The sequence below is a fragment of the Crocuta crocuta genome, unplaced genomic scaffold (genome assembly GCF_008692635.1).
Source record: "Crocuta crocuta isolate KB4526 unplaced genomic scaffold, BGI_CrCroc_1.0 scaffold646, whole genome shotgun sequence".
In the NCBI taxonomy this organism is placed as follows: Eukaryota; Metazoa; Chordata; class Mammalia; order Carnivora; family Hyaenidae; genus Crocuta; species Crocuta crocuta.
Window position 1 is genome coordinate 1,580,583 of NW_027530851.1, and position 15,276 is coordinate 1,595,858.

At 34.8% G+C, this 15,276-nt stretch overlaps 1 protein-coding gene across 2 annotated transcripts in view; it reads left to right on the plus strand.

The window, feature by feature from the left end:
- Positions 1 to 15,276, plus strand: part of ECHDC1 (ethylmalonyl-CoA decarboxylase 1) — a 48,301-nt gene that overhangs the window by 12,979 nt on the left and 20,046 nt on the right. For both annotated transcript variants that reach the window (XM_077769431.1, XM_077769430.1), the window contains exons 4-5: positions 7,652 to 7,704; positions 9,398 to 9,478. In XM_077769431.1, the coding sequence (XP_077625557.1) occupies positions 7,652 to 7,704; positions 9,398 to 9,478 (134 nt within the window). The remainder of the gene's footprint in view (positions 1 to 7,651; positions 7,705 to 9,397; positions 9,479 to 15,276) is intronic.

Below are 15,276 nucleotides of genomic sequence, written 5' to 3' on the forward strand. Positions count from 1 at the left end.
GGGGGGGTTAAAGGAAGGAAAAGGAAAAATTTAAGTATTCATTGCCATTTAATTATAGGTGTGGGCTGTATATAGGTAATAATGTTTTAATGATATTTTACAACTCCTACTGCTCTGTATAGTATATGATCAGTATTTACATAAAAATGTGAGGAAAAAGCTATCTTTTGGTGATTTTGATAAGACTTGGATTTGAATGCTGGTTTCAACACCTTCTGGGTAAGTGTTCGGGAAAATCACTTAATCTTCCTAAATCTTATTTTCCTAATCTATAAATTAGAATTCTGTATTTTGCAGAACTATTGTGAAGATTCAAGACATATATAGAAAGTGCCTATTAGGATGGTCTTTAAAAAAGGTAGCTATTATTTTTATTTCAAAGATCTTGATATTAGGACACAATAAGATAATCCATAATTTGTAGCACTATTAGACTTAAGTTTGTGATGCGCTCATATGGTTAGAGCACTAAGCTGGAGATTTGAATATATGGATTCTTGCCCAAGGTCATCTCATAATTAGCTATATGACCTACAAGTCTCTTAATTATCACTTTTCATCTCTGGAGTGATTGAATTCCTAGGTACCTTATTTATTCATGAAAGACATTATAAAGATAGAATGAGATAATAGATTATTTGGGGTCTGATGTAAGTTGGGTAGGAAAACATTCCTCAAAGAGTAAAAGGTTATTTTGCTTTCTTCTAGTTAAAATGTTGTTTCTGTCTCTTTAAATCACATGGCCAGGAGTTCTTATGTTCTATACACATAAAAGCTAAAAGTAGATTGTTTCATATATATTTTTTGGACTCCAGATAAGGGATCACTTAATAAGGTTTATTCTTTCCATTTGGATATTCCACAAGTAGTCTACTGTCTTGAATGCAGGCAGTAAAGCAGAATTGGCTTTTGGTCACCAGCTGAGAACTAGGGTGGTATGGCTTTATTGCTTAACTAGCACTGCAGGGATCCATCATGTGAGTTATGCACATCTGCCAGTCTCCTCAAAATCTGGCATTGTGATTCTGCTTTATGGTGTGTATGCTTAGAACCCAGGTTGTACTGAAAATGCCTTATTTTATTTAAAGCATTTTTCTGAGTAGAGAGATTCTTTATTATACTGTTATGAAATCTCTCTAGTCATAGTATATACATAGCATACAAATAAGCAATTTGGGTAAAATTCTCTTTATGGCTAATTTTAAGAAATAGTAATATGTTTAAAGTATGGGGTATATTAGTCACATGATCCTCTTAAAACTAACAAGAACTAGAAACAGTACGTATAAAGTACTTGATAACTGTTTCCATTTCTTGTATGGATTGTGTTTCTATATGCCTGAGAAAGAAGAATAAATGTGTTTAAAACTGAGATTTAAAATGGCCTCAGGACTTTTGAGGCTCATATATCTGTATGAGTTGCAGCTGCACATATAAATGCATGTCCCTTAGAGCTGAGATCTGAGGCTCTTAACATTCATTCATTAACAGCCTTTCTCTTAATCTAATACACTTAACATTTTGTTGTTACAGATGTATCACTAGTGTGTGCTTGTCTCAGGATGATGAGATAACTAGAATAGAGGATGATTTTAGTAATTGGATTACAGTCCTTCTGATTATAATGAGATACTTGAAAGTGATTATTGAATGGGTTTTAATATATATATATGTTGATGTTTTTGTCAGTGTATTTTTTTCAAGGTTTAAAAAATATTTGTGAAAATTACCAAATATAAATAGAGGTAGATTAATACTCTAAAACCTTCATGTACTCATAATGGCATCAATAACCATTAACATTTTGTTTATCATCCTGCTTTTAAAAAAATGTAGTATCTTAAGAAGTTGGTTTCATTCTGGTATTTTTTTGTTTAATGGGTACAAAAAGAGCTTCAACTGTCCCTATTAGTCAGTCAGTCCTTGATTGAGAAAGTTGAGGCAGGGAGATGGATTAGCATAACACAAGCATTAGCCCTGAAAACTTAAGGGACAGAGAAAAGAATAAAATAGGAAAAAAAAAAATCTAATGTAACTATTAACCCATTATAAGACTTGAACTTTTGTCACAGATGTTCTCTCGACTACCAGAAGTCTCTTTTCAAAAGGCAGAAATCATCAAAATCCAGTTATAATCTTCAAGATATTGAAAAATAAACCTACTTATTCTGCAGTGAGTGGGTTTAGTGCCTCGAGGAAAAGTCTGGTATTTTAGAAACCTTTGTACTCTTAATTTAGCTGAGAGATAATATTCTTTTTTGCTCCTTGACCTTTCTTTTACTTTTCTGTCAATCTGTTACCTCTTATTTTTCTGCTGCTTAAGTTTCCACAGAGACCTCAAAGTTCTTGTCTGACTTCTTTGCTTTTGCTACTACTATTGTAGAGTTGCCTTTTAGCCTCATTAATTTATAGACCAGTTATTCTATTTTTCTCTAAACCTGCCTATGTATTTTGAGGAAATTAATATATCCATACAACAAGCACTCAGGGAAAAAAAGAGAGAGGTTCATTTATGGTTCTAGGATAAGATACTTTTACAGGCTGGGCCTTTTTCCACTCAGGGTAAATGTGACTTAGAGTAAAATGACATTAATATTTCCTGTTGGCATCTTGGCTGAGCATTGTGCTTTGCATCTTTGTTGTTCTAGTAAGAGCTAGAGGAGTGGGTTTAGGACTCAGGGTATCATTTAGCTGGGATGAAAATATCAGTCTGCAGTAGGTCTCAAAACCTCCTTTGGTTACTTCCCTGGTTCTGGCCTTCATTTATGAGAACAGGTCTAGCCTTTCATTGGTTTCTTTTCCCCAGCTTATTCTGTCACATGCTGGGTGTATCTCTCATTGGCTCATTTTCTTCCCACAGCCCAGGAAAGGGCCTGAGCATTATGTCGTTTTGGGCTCAGTGGCTTTGGGGGACAAATCTAATCTTTTTTCTCCCTAGGTCATGTCATGTTGGCTAGTACAATATAATCTCTACTTTATGATACATTAAAGCCAGAACATACTCATTATCTGATTGCCAATTCTGTTACTGATATTAATAATAACAGTGCTGGGGCACTGGGGTTGCTCAGTGGGTTTAGCATCTTACTCTTGGTTTTGGCTTAGGTCATGATCCTTGGGTCGTGGGATCAACCCCTGTGTAGGGCTCTGTGCTGAGTGTGGAGCCTGCTTGAGATTCTCTCTCTCTCTCTCTCTCTCTCTCTCTCTCTCTCTCTCTCTCTCTCTCTCTCTCCCCCCCCTTCCTCCCTCTCTCCCTCCCTCCTTCTCTTTCCATCCCTCTGTCCCTCTCCCCTGCTCATGCTGTCTCTCTCTCAAAATAATTAAAAAAAATTTTTTTATAGTTCTTTTATTTTTTGAGACAGAGACAGAGCATGAGCAAGGGAGGGTCAGAGAGAGGGAGACACAGAATCTGAAACAGCCTCCAGGCTCTGAGCTAGCTGCAGCACAGAGCCCAACACGGGGCTGGAACCCACGAACCGTGAGATCATGACCTGAGCCGAAGTCGGACGCTTAACCGACTGAGCCACCCTGGCGCCCCTAAAATAATTTTTAAAAATTAACAGTGCTAGATAACATTTTTGTTCTATTACTATATATCAATCACTAAGCTCTTTACATGTGAAACTTATTTAGTAATTACTTAACTCCCCTAATGAGATAGGTGCTATTATTAAGGTAAAGAGACTGAAGCACAGGGAGGTTAAGTATCACACCCACAGTCAACCTAGCTAGTAAGCAGAAGAGTCCAGATTCAACCTAGGCAGTTCAGCTCTAGAATCTGTATTATTGACCATTGTCTTATGTTGCTTTTAAGCACTTTTAGTGTGACTTATCTTTGAAAGAATTATAACAGTACATAGTTTAATATTTGTTTCAGTTTCTTTAAAAAAATTTTTTTTAATGTTTTATTTCTGAGAGAGAGAGAGAGAAAGAGAGAGACAGCATGAGCAGGGGAGAGTTAGAGAGAGAGGGATATACAGAATCTGAAACAGGCTCCAGGCTCTGAGCTGGCAGTCAGCACAGAGCCCGACGCAGGGCTCGAACCCACAAACCATGAGATCGTGACCTGAGCCGAAGTTGGAGGCTTAACTGACTGAGCCACCCAGGCACCCCAATACTTGTTTCATTTTCATTCTTACCAATTCTAGTTACTTCTGTCAGAATTTTTCATACTCTAAGTCTAGTAATAACAAAATAGACCTATTGGGACACCTGGGTGGCTCAGTTGGTTAAGCATCTGACCTTGGCTCAAGTTGTGATCTTGTGGTTCGTGAGTTCAGGCCCTACATCCATGAGCTTGGTCCCTGCTTTGGGCTCCACACTCTCCCCCCACCCCCCCGCCGTTTCTTGTTCATTTGCGTGCTCTCTCACTCTCTCAAAAATAAGAAAAAAAAAAAGAAAAGAAAATAGGCCTATTAAAGTTACTTTATAAAGATAATTTAACAGGCCCTATGGCACAGATTTTTAAAAAAATGTTTTATTAAAAAATTTTTAATGTTTATTTTTGAGAGAGAGAGAGTGCTAGCAGGGAAAGGGTAGAGAGAGGGAGAGACAAAATCTGAAGGAGACTCCAGGCTCGAACCCACGAACTAGGAGATCATGACCTGAGCCAAAGTGGGATGCTTAACCGACTGAGCCACCCAGGCACCCCACGGGTTTTTAATAGAATATAAAGTTAGTCTAGTTTTAAACTGTCTTAATTCTTTGTGCTTATGTTAATTTTCTCATCACTTTATAATAATAGATTGACTTTTGTGAGAAAAGCTTTCAGTTAGGAAATTTATATTTAATTTATGTTGGTTTTTACCTTTCATTGACTGCATGTTTTATAAATTAACATAGTTCTCCACCCAAAATTCATCTGATTTAGTTAACTTCAAAAGCAAATAGAGTATTATACCCAAAACATTGTATTAGCTTCTGAGGATAAAGAAAACATTTTTATTTTTAAAGTTTATTTTGAGAGAGAGAGGAGAGAGAAAGAGAGGGCATGCGTGTGCAGGCAGGAGAGGAGGAGAGAGAAAAGGAAAGAGAGAATCCAAAGCAGGCTCTATGCTGTCAGTGCAGAGCCTGACGCAGGACACAAACTCACGAACTGTGAGATCATGACCCGGGCCAGTATGAAGAGATGGATGCTTGGAACCAACCAAGCCACATAGGTGCCCCTAAAGAAGGCATATTGTCAACCTCTAAAGACTTACTATGTAGGCGTAGCAAATGCCATCTCCCTTTCTCCTGTATAAATCCATCCCAATTACCCTAACCCAGTTGAAATGAATTGCTTCTTACTTGGCACTGTTCTCAGTTCAAACATTTCTTAAAATACTTTGTGTAATATAATGTACTTTGATGCATGTTGCATTTCTCTATCTCTTATAAAATTTTTGAGGACTAGGAACTGGGACCATGTGGATTCCACTTGTGTTCCCTAGCTTCTGTCTTGTATACCTAATTGTGTCTAATAATGGGTCCAAATTGCAATGAATACAAGCCAATCTATACTACAGTTAAGTCACAAAAGTAAAAATACCACAGAAACACAAATGAGAAAACTGTTTCTGTGGGATTTAGAATATCTTGATGGAAAAATTAGTTGATCTGGGCATTACTTGAAATAGGTAGAGACAAGGAGAGGCTATTCCAAATAGTGGGAATGATGTGAGTAAAGACTTATGTTAAAAGAATGGCAGATAGTTTGTTATGGCTGAAATTAGGATGCTTGGATGGAGGGGTATGGTACTCAGTAAATTTAGTAAAAATATTTTGGAGTCAGGTGAGGTCAGTTCTTCCCAAGGAATTTAGACTTTATTCTATTGGTGATCTAAATCATTATTCTGTAGAAAGGATGATGAGGCAAGGTATATTATAGAGGAGAAATAAATTAAATACAGAGAGACTAGTTAGGAAACAAGACTGTTAACAATAATTTAAGTATGAATAACAAGTCTGAGCTAGTGTAGCAGCAGTGCAAATAGAAAAAGAAAGGATTTATATTGTAAATGTTTCAAAGGATGTGCTTGGTAACTAATTGTGGGTGAACTGTGAAATGGAAGAATCAAAGAAAATAACAAAAATTTGAGCCTTATTGATTAGAAGATCTTTTTCTCTTAACTTAGACCTCACTTAAACTTTTGTGATGTTTTACAGAGTATCCAGGTCATTTTTCCAACCATCCTTTGAGTTAAATACAACAGGTTTTTTTAATTTTTCATTCCTTCCTTATGGATGAGGAAACTCACTTCACAGCTAAGACTTACTTGAGTTCATGTTATTAATAAGCAGTACCACGAGGATTCAAACTCCACTCTTTCATTCCCAATTTGTTTTGCCATCCTGAATTTGAGGTCTTGGCAGAATGTGGAATTTCTAGGAGGTTTTAGGAGTCTACCTGAAGACACTAGCTGAAGCATTCAGGATAAATGAGACTTCCAAGGAAGAAATAGTAGATAAAGAACAGAAAGAGAATTATGGATTTGATTTTGGGGAGTACATGCATTTACTGGATTAGCTAAATGAGTAAGAAAACTGAAAAGGAAAAATCAAAGAAATAGGAAGAGAATCAGGAGTGGGAAATATTGCTAGGAACTAAAAGAAGATTTCAAAATACAGAAATTGGTCAAAGCAAGCTACTATGTGTTACGGAGACAGGAAGATAAGGATAAGGAAAAGCCATTTAGCAAACAGAAGATTATTATAAACTTTTGAGGGATGCCTTTTGAGAGGTTAGGGCAACCAACCTCTGTGCAGTTGAAAATCTGCATATAACTTTTGACTCCCTAACTTAACTTCTAATATCTTAATGTTGAGTGGGAAGTCTTACTGATAACATAAGCAGTAGATGAACACATATTTTCTGTGTTATATTTATTATATACTGTATTCTTACAATAAAGTAAGTTACAGAAGAAAAGTGTTATTGGGAAAATTATAATGGGGCACCTGGGTGGTGGCTCAATTGGTTGAGCATCTGACTCTTTTTTTTGGCTCAGGTCATGATCCTAAGGTTGTGGGATTGGGCTCCGTGCTGAGTGTGGAGCCTGCTTGAGTTGAATGTGGATTCTGCTTTCAGATTCTGTCTCTCTTTCCCTCTGCCTTTTCCCCCTCACCCCGCTTGGGCATGCTCTCTCTCTCTCTCTCTCTCTCTCTCGGATAAAAAGAGAAAAAATCATAAGGAAGAGAATGCATATTTACAATACTAGACTATAAAAAATCCACATGTAAGTGGACCCATGCCATTCAAACCTGTGTTGTTCAAGGGTCAACTGTACATTTAAGAAATTTGTTTTTTATATGTTTATATTCTTAGGAGATCAGAATTTGGGATAACAGGTATCCTATAGTATCTTCTACTTCTTTCCCCCAAATTACCCTTAGTAGACCTTCACATTCTTCTGAGGTGTGTAATATGACTCATGCCCTAGTCTTTGCTAATATCTCATGCAGAGCTCAAGGAGTCCTAGAAGGTCAACAAAATCAAATACATCATTTGCATTTCTGACAACATCAAAGAGTGTTAAATGAAAACCTCATTTTAAAAAGTTGGGTATATTTTTGGCTTTGTTGCTTTCTAAATCCTGAAAATTTTTTTAAATATTTCTTATATAATACATTTACATTATACATTTGTGTTTATGCTTATTCTTATTTAAAGGATGGAATGGCTTTATGTATGTTCATGCAGAACACCTTAACAAGATTTATGAGGTAATGTATCTTTCTTTTTAAGATATGATTTCTTAAAAAAACAAAATAACTCTTATTTGTTCTGTTTGCACCAGTTAAAAAATACCTGATTTTCAAATTATGTTCATTTTAGTGATGAACTATTTATTTGTGCCATCAAAGAGAGTCATTTAGTTAAATGTTGGTGAAGTATGCACAGGCATTTAAAAGATAAGAGAAGGGAGAGATAAAAAGAATTTAAGACAGCACTTTTCCTGAAGAGCTTATATTACTAGCTACGTGTAGGCATTGCCATGGGAAAGTTAAACACTGATATTAGAGGAGAATAAGGACACTGTGCAGGAAATGACACATAAATGTTGCCTCATATTCAAAATTAGTAGAATGTATTATAAAGTGGTCTATATCCAGAGGTGAGAGAAAAATACCTATGATTGGTGAAGGCTTTTACAGATTTCTGAGGAAAATGGATTTACTTTTCATCTAGATGAAGAAAAAAAGGAGAAAATTCTTCTTGGCTTATCAGTGCATTTGGGGTTACAAACTATGACATTTTGGCTAATTAGCTTTCTACTTCTGTATTCCAAATGTAAATAATTTAAAAATTATAAAAACTAAGGAAATTCATGTCATTTAGCATACTTACTAGTTGGGCATCAATCTGTATTTGGTGCTCTTCATATATAAGAGCCTACAAAGAATAATGGAATCAAAATATTATTCTAAAATACTTTTTTTCTTAGTTTTTGTTCCACTTCACCTTCCCTTCCCTATTATTTGAATTTTTCCTAGAGAAATCATAAAATTTTTTTAATCCTTTTTATTTGGAAGCAGAATGTGTTAATAAATTTCCCATTTCTTGAGGCCTACACCTTTGCATTTTGGTTACAACCTACAGCATATTCCATACTTTCAAGGCATTTTAGATATACCTTGTAATACAGACTCCTCAGAAGTGGTTCTTTGCAAACAGAAAAGGTGAAGAGATTTCTTTTTACCACAGACCCATTTGTTTCCATAGGATTAGATATTGATCATTCAATGAGTAATAAAAAGACTTTTGATAAGAATCTTTATAATATAATTTTGGAGCTCAGTCTTTTCTGCCATATTTTCTCCCTTTGGATATACTCTCAATTTTGCCATGTAAAACTTGCCATAAACTCAAATGCAGTAAGATGTGATCCCATTGAATTATTCCTGACTGCCAGCTGCTGGGAAGTTGTGGGAGCTATATGTTACATTTAAAATTCATTTGGAAGAAAGTCACAATATATAGTTAAAAAATATAATAATGTACAAAAAATATAAAGTATATATATCATGTATAGTATATATCATATACTTTATAAATTATATTTATATTACATATATGTAATATATATAAAAATATAGTTAAATCTCAAAATATATTCAGGGAGGTAGTGTGATGAACTTATATAGCATTTAGTATGAATAATTATTTTTTAAGAATTAGACTGTTTTGGGGTGCCTGGGTGGCTTAGTCGGTTAAGCGTCCGACTTTCGCTTGGGTNCTGTTTTATTCCTCATGATATACAGGCTCACAGTTCCACTATCCTTTGAGGTGTGTTATTAAACATAGCTCAATAATTTGTTTCTACTGTAGTTCAGGTTTTGTAAAAATAACATTTATAAATTAATATTGAAGTGAAAAATATTAACATCCATTTTTCCTTTTTCCTCCAATAAACAGACTCCCTTTAATAAGTATTGCACTGATTGAGGGTCGGGCATTGGGTGGAGGAGCCGAATTTATTACAGCATGTGATTTCAGGTAAGGTGAAAATTGCTGTACTCCCTCCACAAATATAATCAATATTTTGCTCAAATATAAATATTGTATATATTCTTAAACAAGATAGTCAATTAGTGAATATTTTCTTTTTGTCAATTATTAAAGTAGATAATTTTACTCAATTTAGTATAATAACAATTCTACCATTACTTTATTACTATACATTTCAAAAAGTTAACAAAATGATTTTGAGGAAATGAAATCCATGTTAGCAGATTCCTAGGGAAGGGAGTCAAGGAAATGTATGAAACTTTAAGAGTCAAAAGAATTGTACAGAGAAAAATAAAAAACTAAAAAGAGAAAACAGAATGGAGAAAGTGACACTGCTGTAATTGTCCTTTTACCAATAAAAGGAGGTTCTCCTTTTGGTGATTTGTAGTAACTGTGGAGCTTTTGGACTGATTAGGGAATGAAATTAGAGAAAATTATTTGGGACCAATAGCCCTCAGTTCCCAGAATTCTTTTTAATATTGGATAGCTATACTTTATAGGAATGCTGTTCTGTAGAGTCTAATACTTTACTTGTGCTTGCAACTATGTTCTCGGTTACCATTCCTAAGACCTACTAACTCAGCTATAAGGAGAACCATTATAGTGTTCTTTGATCTATACAAATAATGGAAAGCTATATATATAGCATATAAAGCATAACTGGAGATAAAATGTCAAAACAGTAAAGAGCCCAAGCACTGGAGTCAGATAGACTTAGGTTCAATCCCAGTTTGTCACTTTTATCTATAGTTGACCCTTGAATAACCTGAGTTTGACTGCACAGGTCTACTTATACACTGCTTTTTTTTCTATAAATACAGAACAGTATTGTAAAATGTATTTTCTCTTATGGTTTTCTTAATAACGTTTTCTATTCTCTGGCCCACTTTATTGTAACAATAGAGGATATCATGCATATAGCATACAAAGTATATGTCAGTTGACTGTTTATGTTATTGATAAGGCTTTTGGTCAATAGTAGGATATTGGTAGTTAAGTTTTGGTAGAGTCAAAGTTCTAGACAGAGTTTTGACTAAAAGGGGGTAAATGCTCCTAACCCTCACATTGTTCAACTGTATTTGACTTTAAATAAATATTTTATCTAAGTCTCAGTTTCTTTATAAAATAGAAATGGTCTCTGCTAAATATTTATAAATGATTTAATGAATATGTAGATGTTTAGCATAAACTTAACCTAGGTACACATTGGTGTACACATGATATTGATTAGGTTATATATAAGATCAGCGTATTTCCTCGAATATAAGTATTGTGAATATTCTCCCAGCCTTTTTACTTTGTTATTAGTGTCTTTCAAAGGACAGAGATTTTATTTTTTTAAATATTTTTAACTTCTCAATTTGTAATAATTACAGACTATATAAAACTTGCAAAATTTACACAGATAATTCTTAAATATCTTTCACTCAGTTTCTCCAGATGTTAACTGGAGTACAATTATTAAACCAGGAAATTGATATTGTTACAAAACTTTTAATTAATCTACAGACCTCATTCAAAGTTTTTCAGTTGTCATACGAATGTATTTTTTCAAGTCCACGATCTAATCAGGAATCTATTTTGTTTGATATAAATATAGTCATCCAGCTTTCTTACGATTAACATTTCTGTGGTATATCTTTTTCTTTCCTTTCACTTTATTTATTCATTTATTTTTAAATGTTTATTTATTTTGAGGAAGAGAGAGAGAGAGAGAGCAAGCAGGGGAGAGGCAGAGAGAGAGGGAGGCAGAATCTTAAGCAGGCTTTGCACTACCAGTGTGGGGCTCGAAGCCATGAACCATGAGATCATGACCTGGGCTGAAACCAGGAGTCTAACACTTAACCAATTGAGCCATCTGGGCTTTCCTGTATTTTATTTTTTTATTTTATTTATGTTTATTTTTAAGAGAGAGTGCACGCACAAATGGGGGTGGGGTAGAGAGAGAAGGAAACAGAATCTGAAGCAGGTTCTAGGCTCTGAGCTGTCAGCACAGAGCCCAACACAGGGCTCAGACTCACCGACTCCAAGATCATGACCTGAGCAGAAGTTAGACGCTTAACTGACTGAGCTACCCAGACACCTCCTCCCATTCCCACCTTCCTTTTATTTTAACCTATGCTGTATTTTTTAAAGGTAATTGTAGTTAGTAGACAATATATATTTGAGTGTTGTTTTTTTATGCAGTCTGACAATTTCTGTCTTTTAATTGGAAAGCTTACACCATTTATATTCATTGTTATTAATATAATTGGGTTTAAATCTGTCATCTTGGTGTTTGCTCCGTCTGTTTATTGTTTTGTGGAAACAAATTTGTGGAATGGTAAATGAGCAGTGGCTTCAACTTAAAGTCATCACCTACATTAGCGCCTAACAAGTGAGTCAGCCTGTCCTTTGAAACTTTGAAGTTCTGAAGCTCTCTAGGTTTGAAAGTTCTATATGGCATCTTCTTCCAATCTTCTACCTTGAAAATTGCTTTAATGTAGCCACCTTCATTAAGTATCTTAGCTAGGTCTTCTAACTTGCTTCAGTTTCTACATCAGCTCTTGATGCTTCATCTTACACTTTCATGCTATGGAGATGCCTTTTCCTCAAACCTCATGAACCAATTGCTGCTAGTTTCAGACTTTTACTCTGCAGCTTTCTCCCCTCTGTCAACCCTCATAGAAGAGAATTAGGGTCTTGCTCTGGGTTAGGGTTTGGATTAAGGAAACGGTGTGTTTGGTCTGATCTTTATCCTGATAACTAAAGCTTTATCTATATTGGGGTGTCTGGGTGGCTCAGTTGGTTGAGCATTGAGCTCATGATTGAGCCCTGTGTTGGGCTCTGTGCTGAGTGTGGAGCCTGCATAAGATTCTCTCTCTCTCTCTCTCTCTCTCTCTCTCTGCCTGCCTTTCTCCCTCTTTCCCTCTCTCTTACCTTCTGCCCCTCTCCCCTGCTTGGGCTGACTCTCTCTCAAATAAAATTAAAAATTAAAAACCCTTCCTCTATATCAACAATGAAGCTGTTTTGCTTTCTTATCGTTTTGTTTTCAGTGAGCAGCACTTTTAATTTCCTTGCAGAACTTTTCCTTTGCATTCATAACTTGCCTAACTCGTGTAAAAGGCTTTCATCTTATCTCAGCTTTTGACATGCCTTTGTCAGTAAGCTTAATCATTTCTAACTTTTGATTTAAAGTGAGAGACATAGTACCGTTTCTTTCACTTGTACACTTAGAGGCCATTGCAGGATTATTAATTAGCTATTGTCTCAGAGGGAATAGGGAGGTCCAAGGAGAGGGAGAGAGATAGGGGAATGACCAGTAGGTAGAGAAGTCAGATCACACAATAGTTATCACTTAGTTTGCAGTCTTATATAGGCATGGTTCCTGGCACCCCAGGATAATTACGATAGCAACACAAATCACTGATCACAGACCACCATAACAAATACAAAAATGACGAAAAAGATGAAATACTTCAAGAATTACCAAAATGCAACACAGAGATGTAAAGTCAGCAAAGCTGTTGGAAAAAGAGTTGATAGGCTTGCTGGATGGCAGGTTTGCTATAAAGCTACAATTTGTAAATGTCACGATATCTGCAAAGTACAGTTAAAGCACAATAAAATGAGGTATGCCTATATAAAAATATATACCTATATAAATATATATATGTGGTAAAAATATATTATTAGAAAAATGAAACAGCAAACCAAGACATAAAGATTTCTTGAATTGTAGTGTCTGGCATATATAGGAATATATGTATTTCTAAAATACTGAAACATACTTTCTCTATTTTTTTATATATGCACACAAATACATGTGCATACATATATTGATTTTTTTTGCTCATTGGTTTAAAATTAATATAATGCATTTTGAACTTTCTATAGCCCACCTTCAAATAATATTTTGCTACTTTACATAAAATACAAGAACACTAATATACTCCTATTTCCTTCTCCTGTCCTCATGCTGTTGTCATACATTTTGCTTCCACGTGTTATAACTTCACAAATTATTATGCATTTAAGCATATTTGAATTTTTAACTTCATTAATAAAGAAAATGGTTTCCTTAATCAGAAATTCTCCTATATTAGATATATTTTATTCTGTGTCATTTGAATAGTTTTGGAACTTAATTGCGTATAAAATAGCTGGACCTGTATTCATACCCAGATGATATTTCCACAACGCATATTGTTCTAGATTTTGAGAACGTAATGAAAGCCAGGAACCCTGTCTTGGAGAAATTTTGCATAAAATCTCATCCATGGACCCTTAATTTAGAACCCCTGTTTTTGAAGTATTTCTATAGGTATACTATTCATTTTATCATTACTTTTTTTGTATATTTCCTCTGACTATTGATGTAATTTTGGGAAGGCCTTCACATATTTTGATTTTGTGTATATAAAACATAATATTGAGATTAATGACCTGTTCCAAAATGGAAAACTATGTAACCATGATTAGATCAAGAAGGAGAACGTTGTCGGGGCGCCTGGGTGGCTTAGTCGGTTAAGCGTCCGACTTTCCCTTGGGTCATGATCCCGCAGTTCGTGGGTTCGAGCCCCGCGTCGGGCTCTGTGCTGACTGCCAGCTCAGAGCCTGGAGTCTGTTTCAGTCTGTGACTCCCTCTCTCTCTGACCCTCCCCTGCTCACGCTGTCTTTCTCTCTCTGTCTCTCTCCTAGAAATAAATAAAACATTTAAAAAAAAAAAAAAAAAGAAGGAGAACATTGTCAGTACTCCTGAAGTCTCCTACAAGCCCCTTCTAGGTTATAGCTCGCTCCTTTCCATGTAGGGGAAACTGTTACTCTAAGTTTTATAGTAATTATTTTCTTCTTTTATGAAATTACTTCATACCTTCCTTGTTTACTAAGGAAGTCAACTCTTCTGTAGCTGATATGTTCTGTTTTATTTTCTTTTTGAACTTAGTATAAACTGTATCATATGATAATAGAAATTGTATTAGGAAAGAGTCAGTAAGTTAATTTATGTGAAGTATATAATTATTTAATTTTTCTTTTTTATAATTTATGACAAAGGTTCCAATTTATCAGTTGAAATATATTACTTTGTGTTCACATAAATATATATTAAAATATTTCTGGTATATAAGACAATTTATAAAGATCTTAGCCTCTTTGAATACTAGCACTTAATTGGGGAGGAATCTTCTGTACAGTGACAAATGGCCATTTTGTATGACAGTGCCCTCTGCTGTCATCAGTGCTGATTGCATTAGGATACTACATTTGATTCTGTGCGAAGAAGTGGTCTTTGGCTTTATAAAAAAACACGTGAGATTAATTTAAAATGTTCTGTGTGTGAAAGAATTAAGTACTTTACTCACTTTGTCCTGAAATATAAGTATTTATGTGGTACATAATTCAAATATATAATTATATATGTAATATATTTAAAGGTATATGTTTAAATATATAATTTAATATGTTTAAGGAATTTTAAGCTATATGTGAATATGCATTATTATACTTAAAAGTCCTTTACATAAAAGTAAGTACAAATTAAACTTTATATTTCCAGAGATATCCTCTGGAAATTGTGCACCCTTTCATGTAGAGCCTGGTGTTTATCTTTAAGCATTTGTTAGACTTTTACTTTATCTTTCAGAGTCATTCCTGATCTGGATTTAGGACAAAATGCAAAATCACAGGGAAAATAATCAGAGACTACTTAGTACTTTAGTACTGCTAGTTTGGCTTGTTTGCTGTCCTGTAAATGAAGGAAGTATCCTGTGTTCTGGGGTCTTATCCAGTAATATACCAGCTCTATC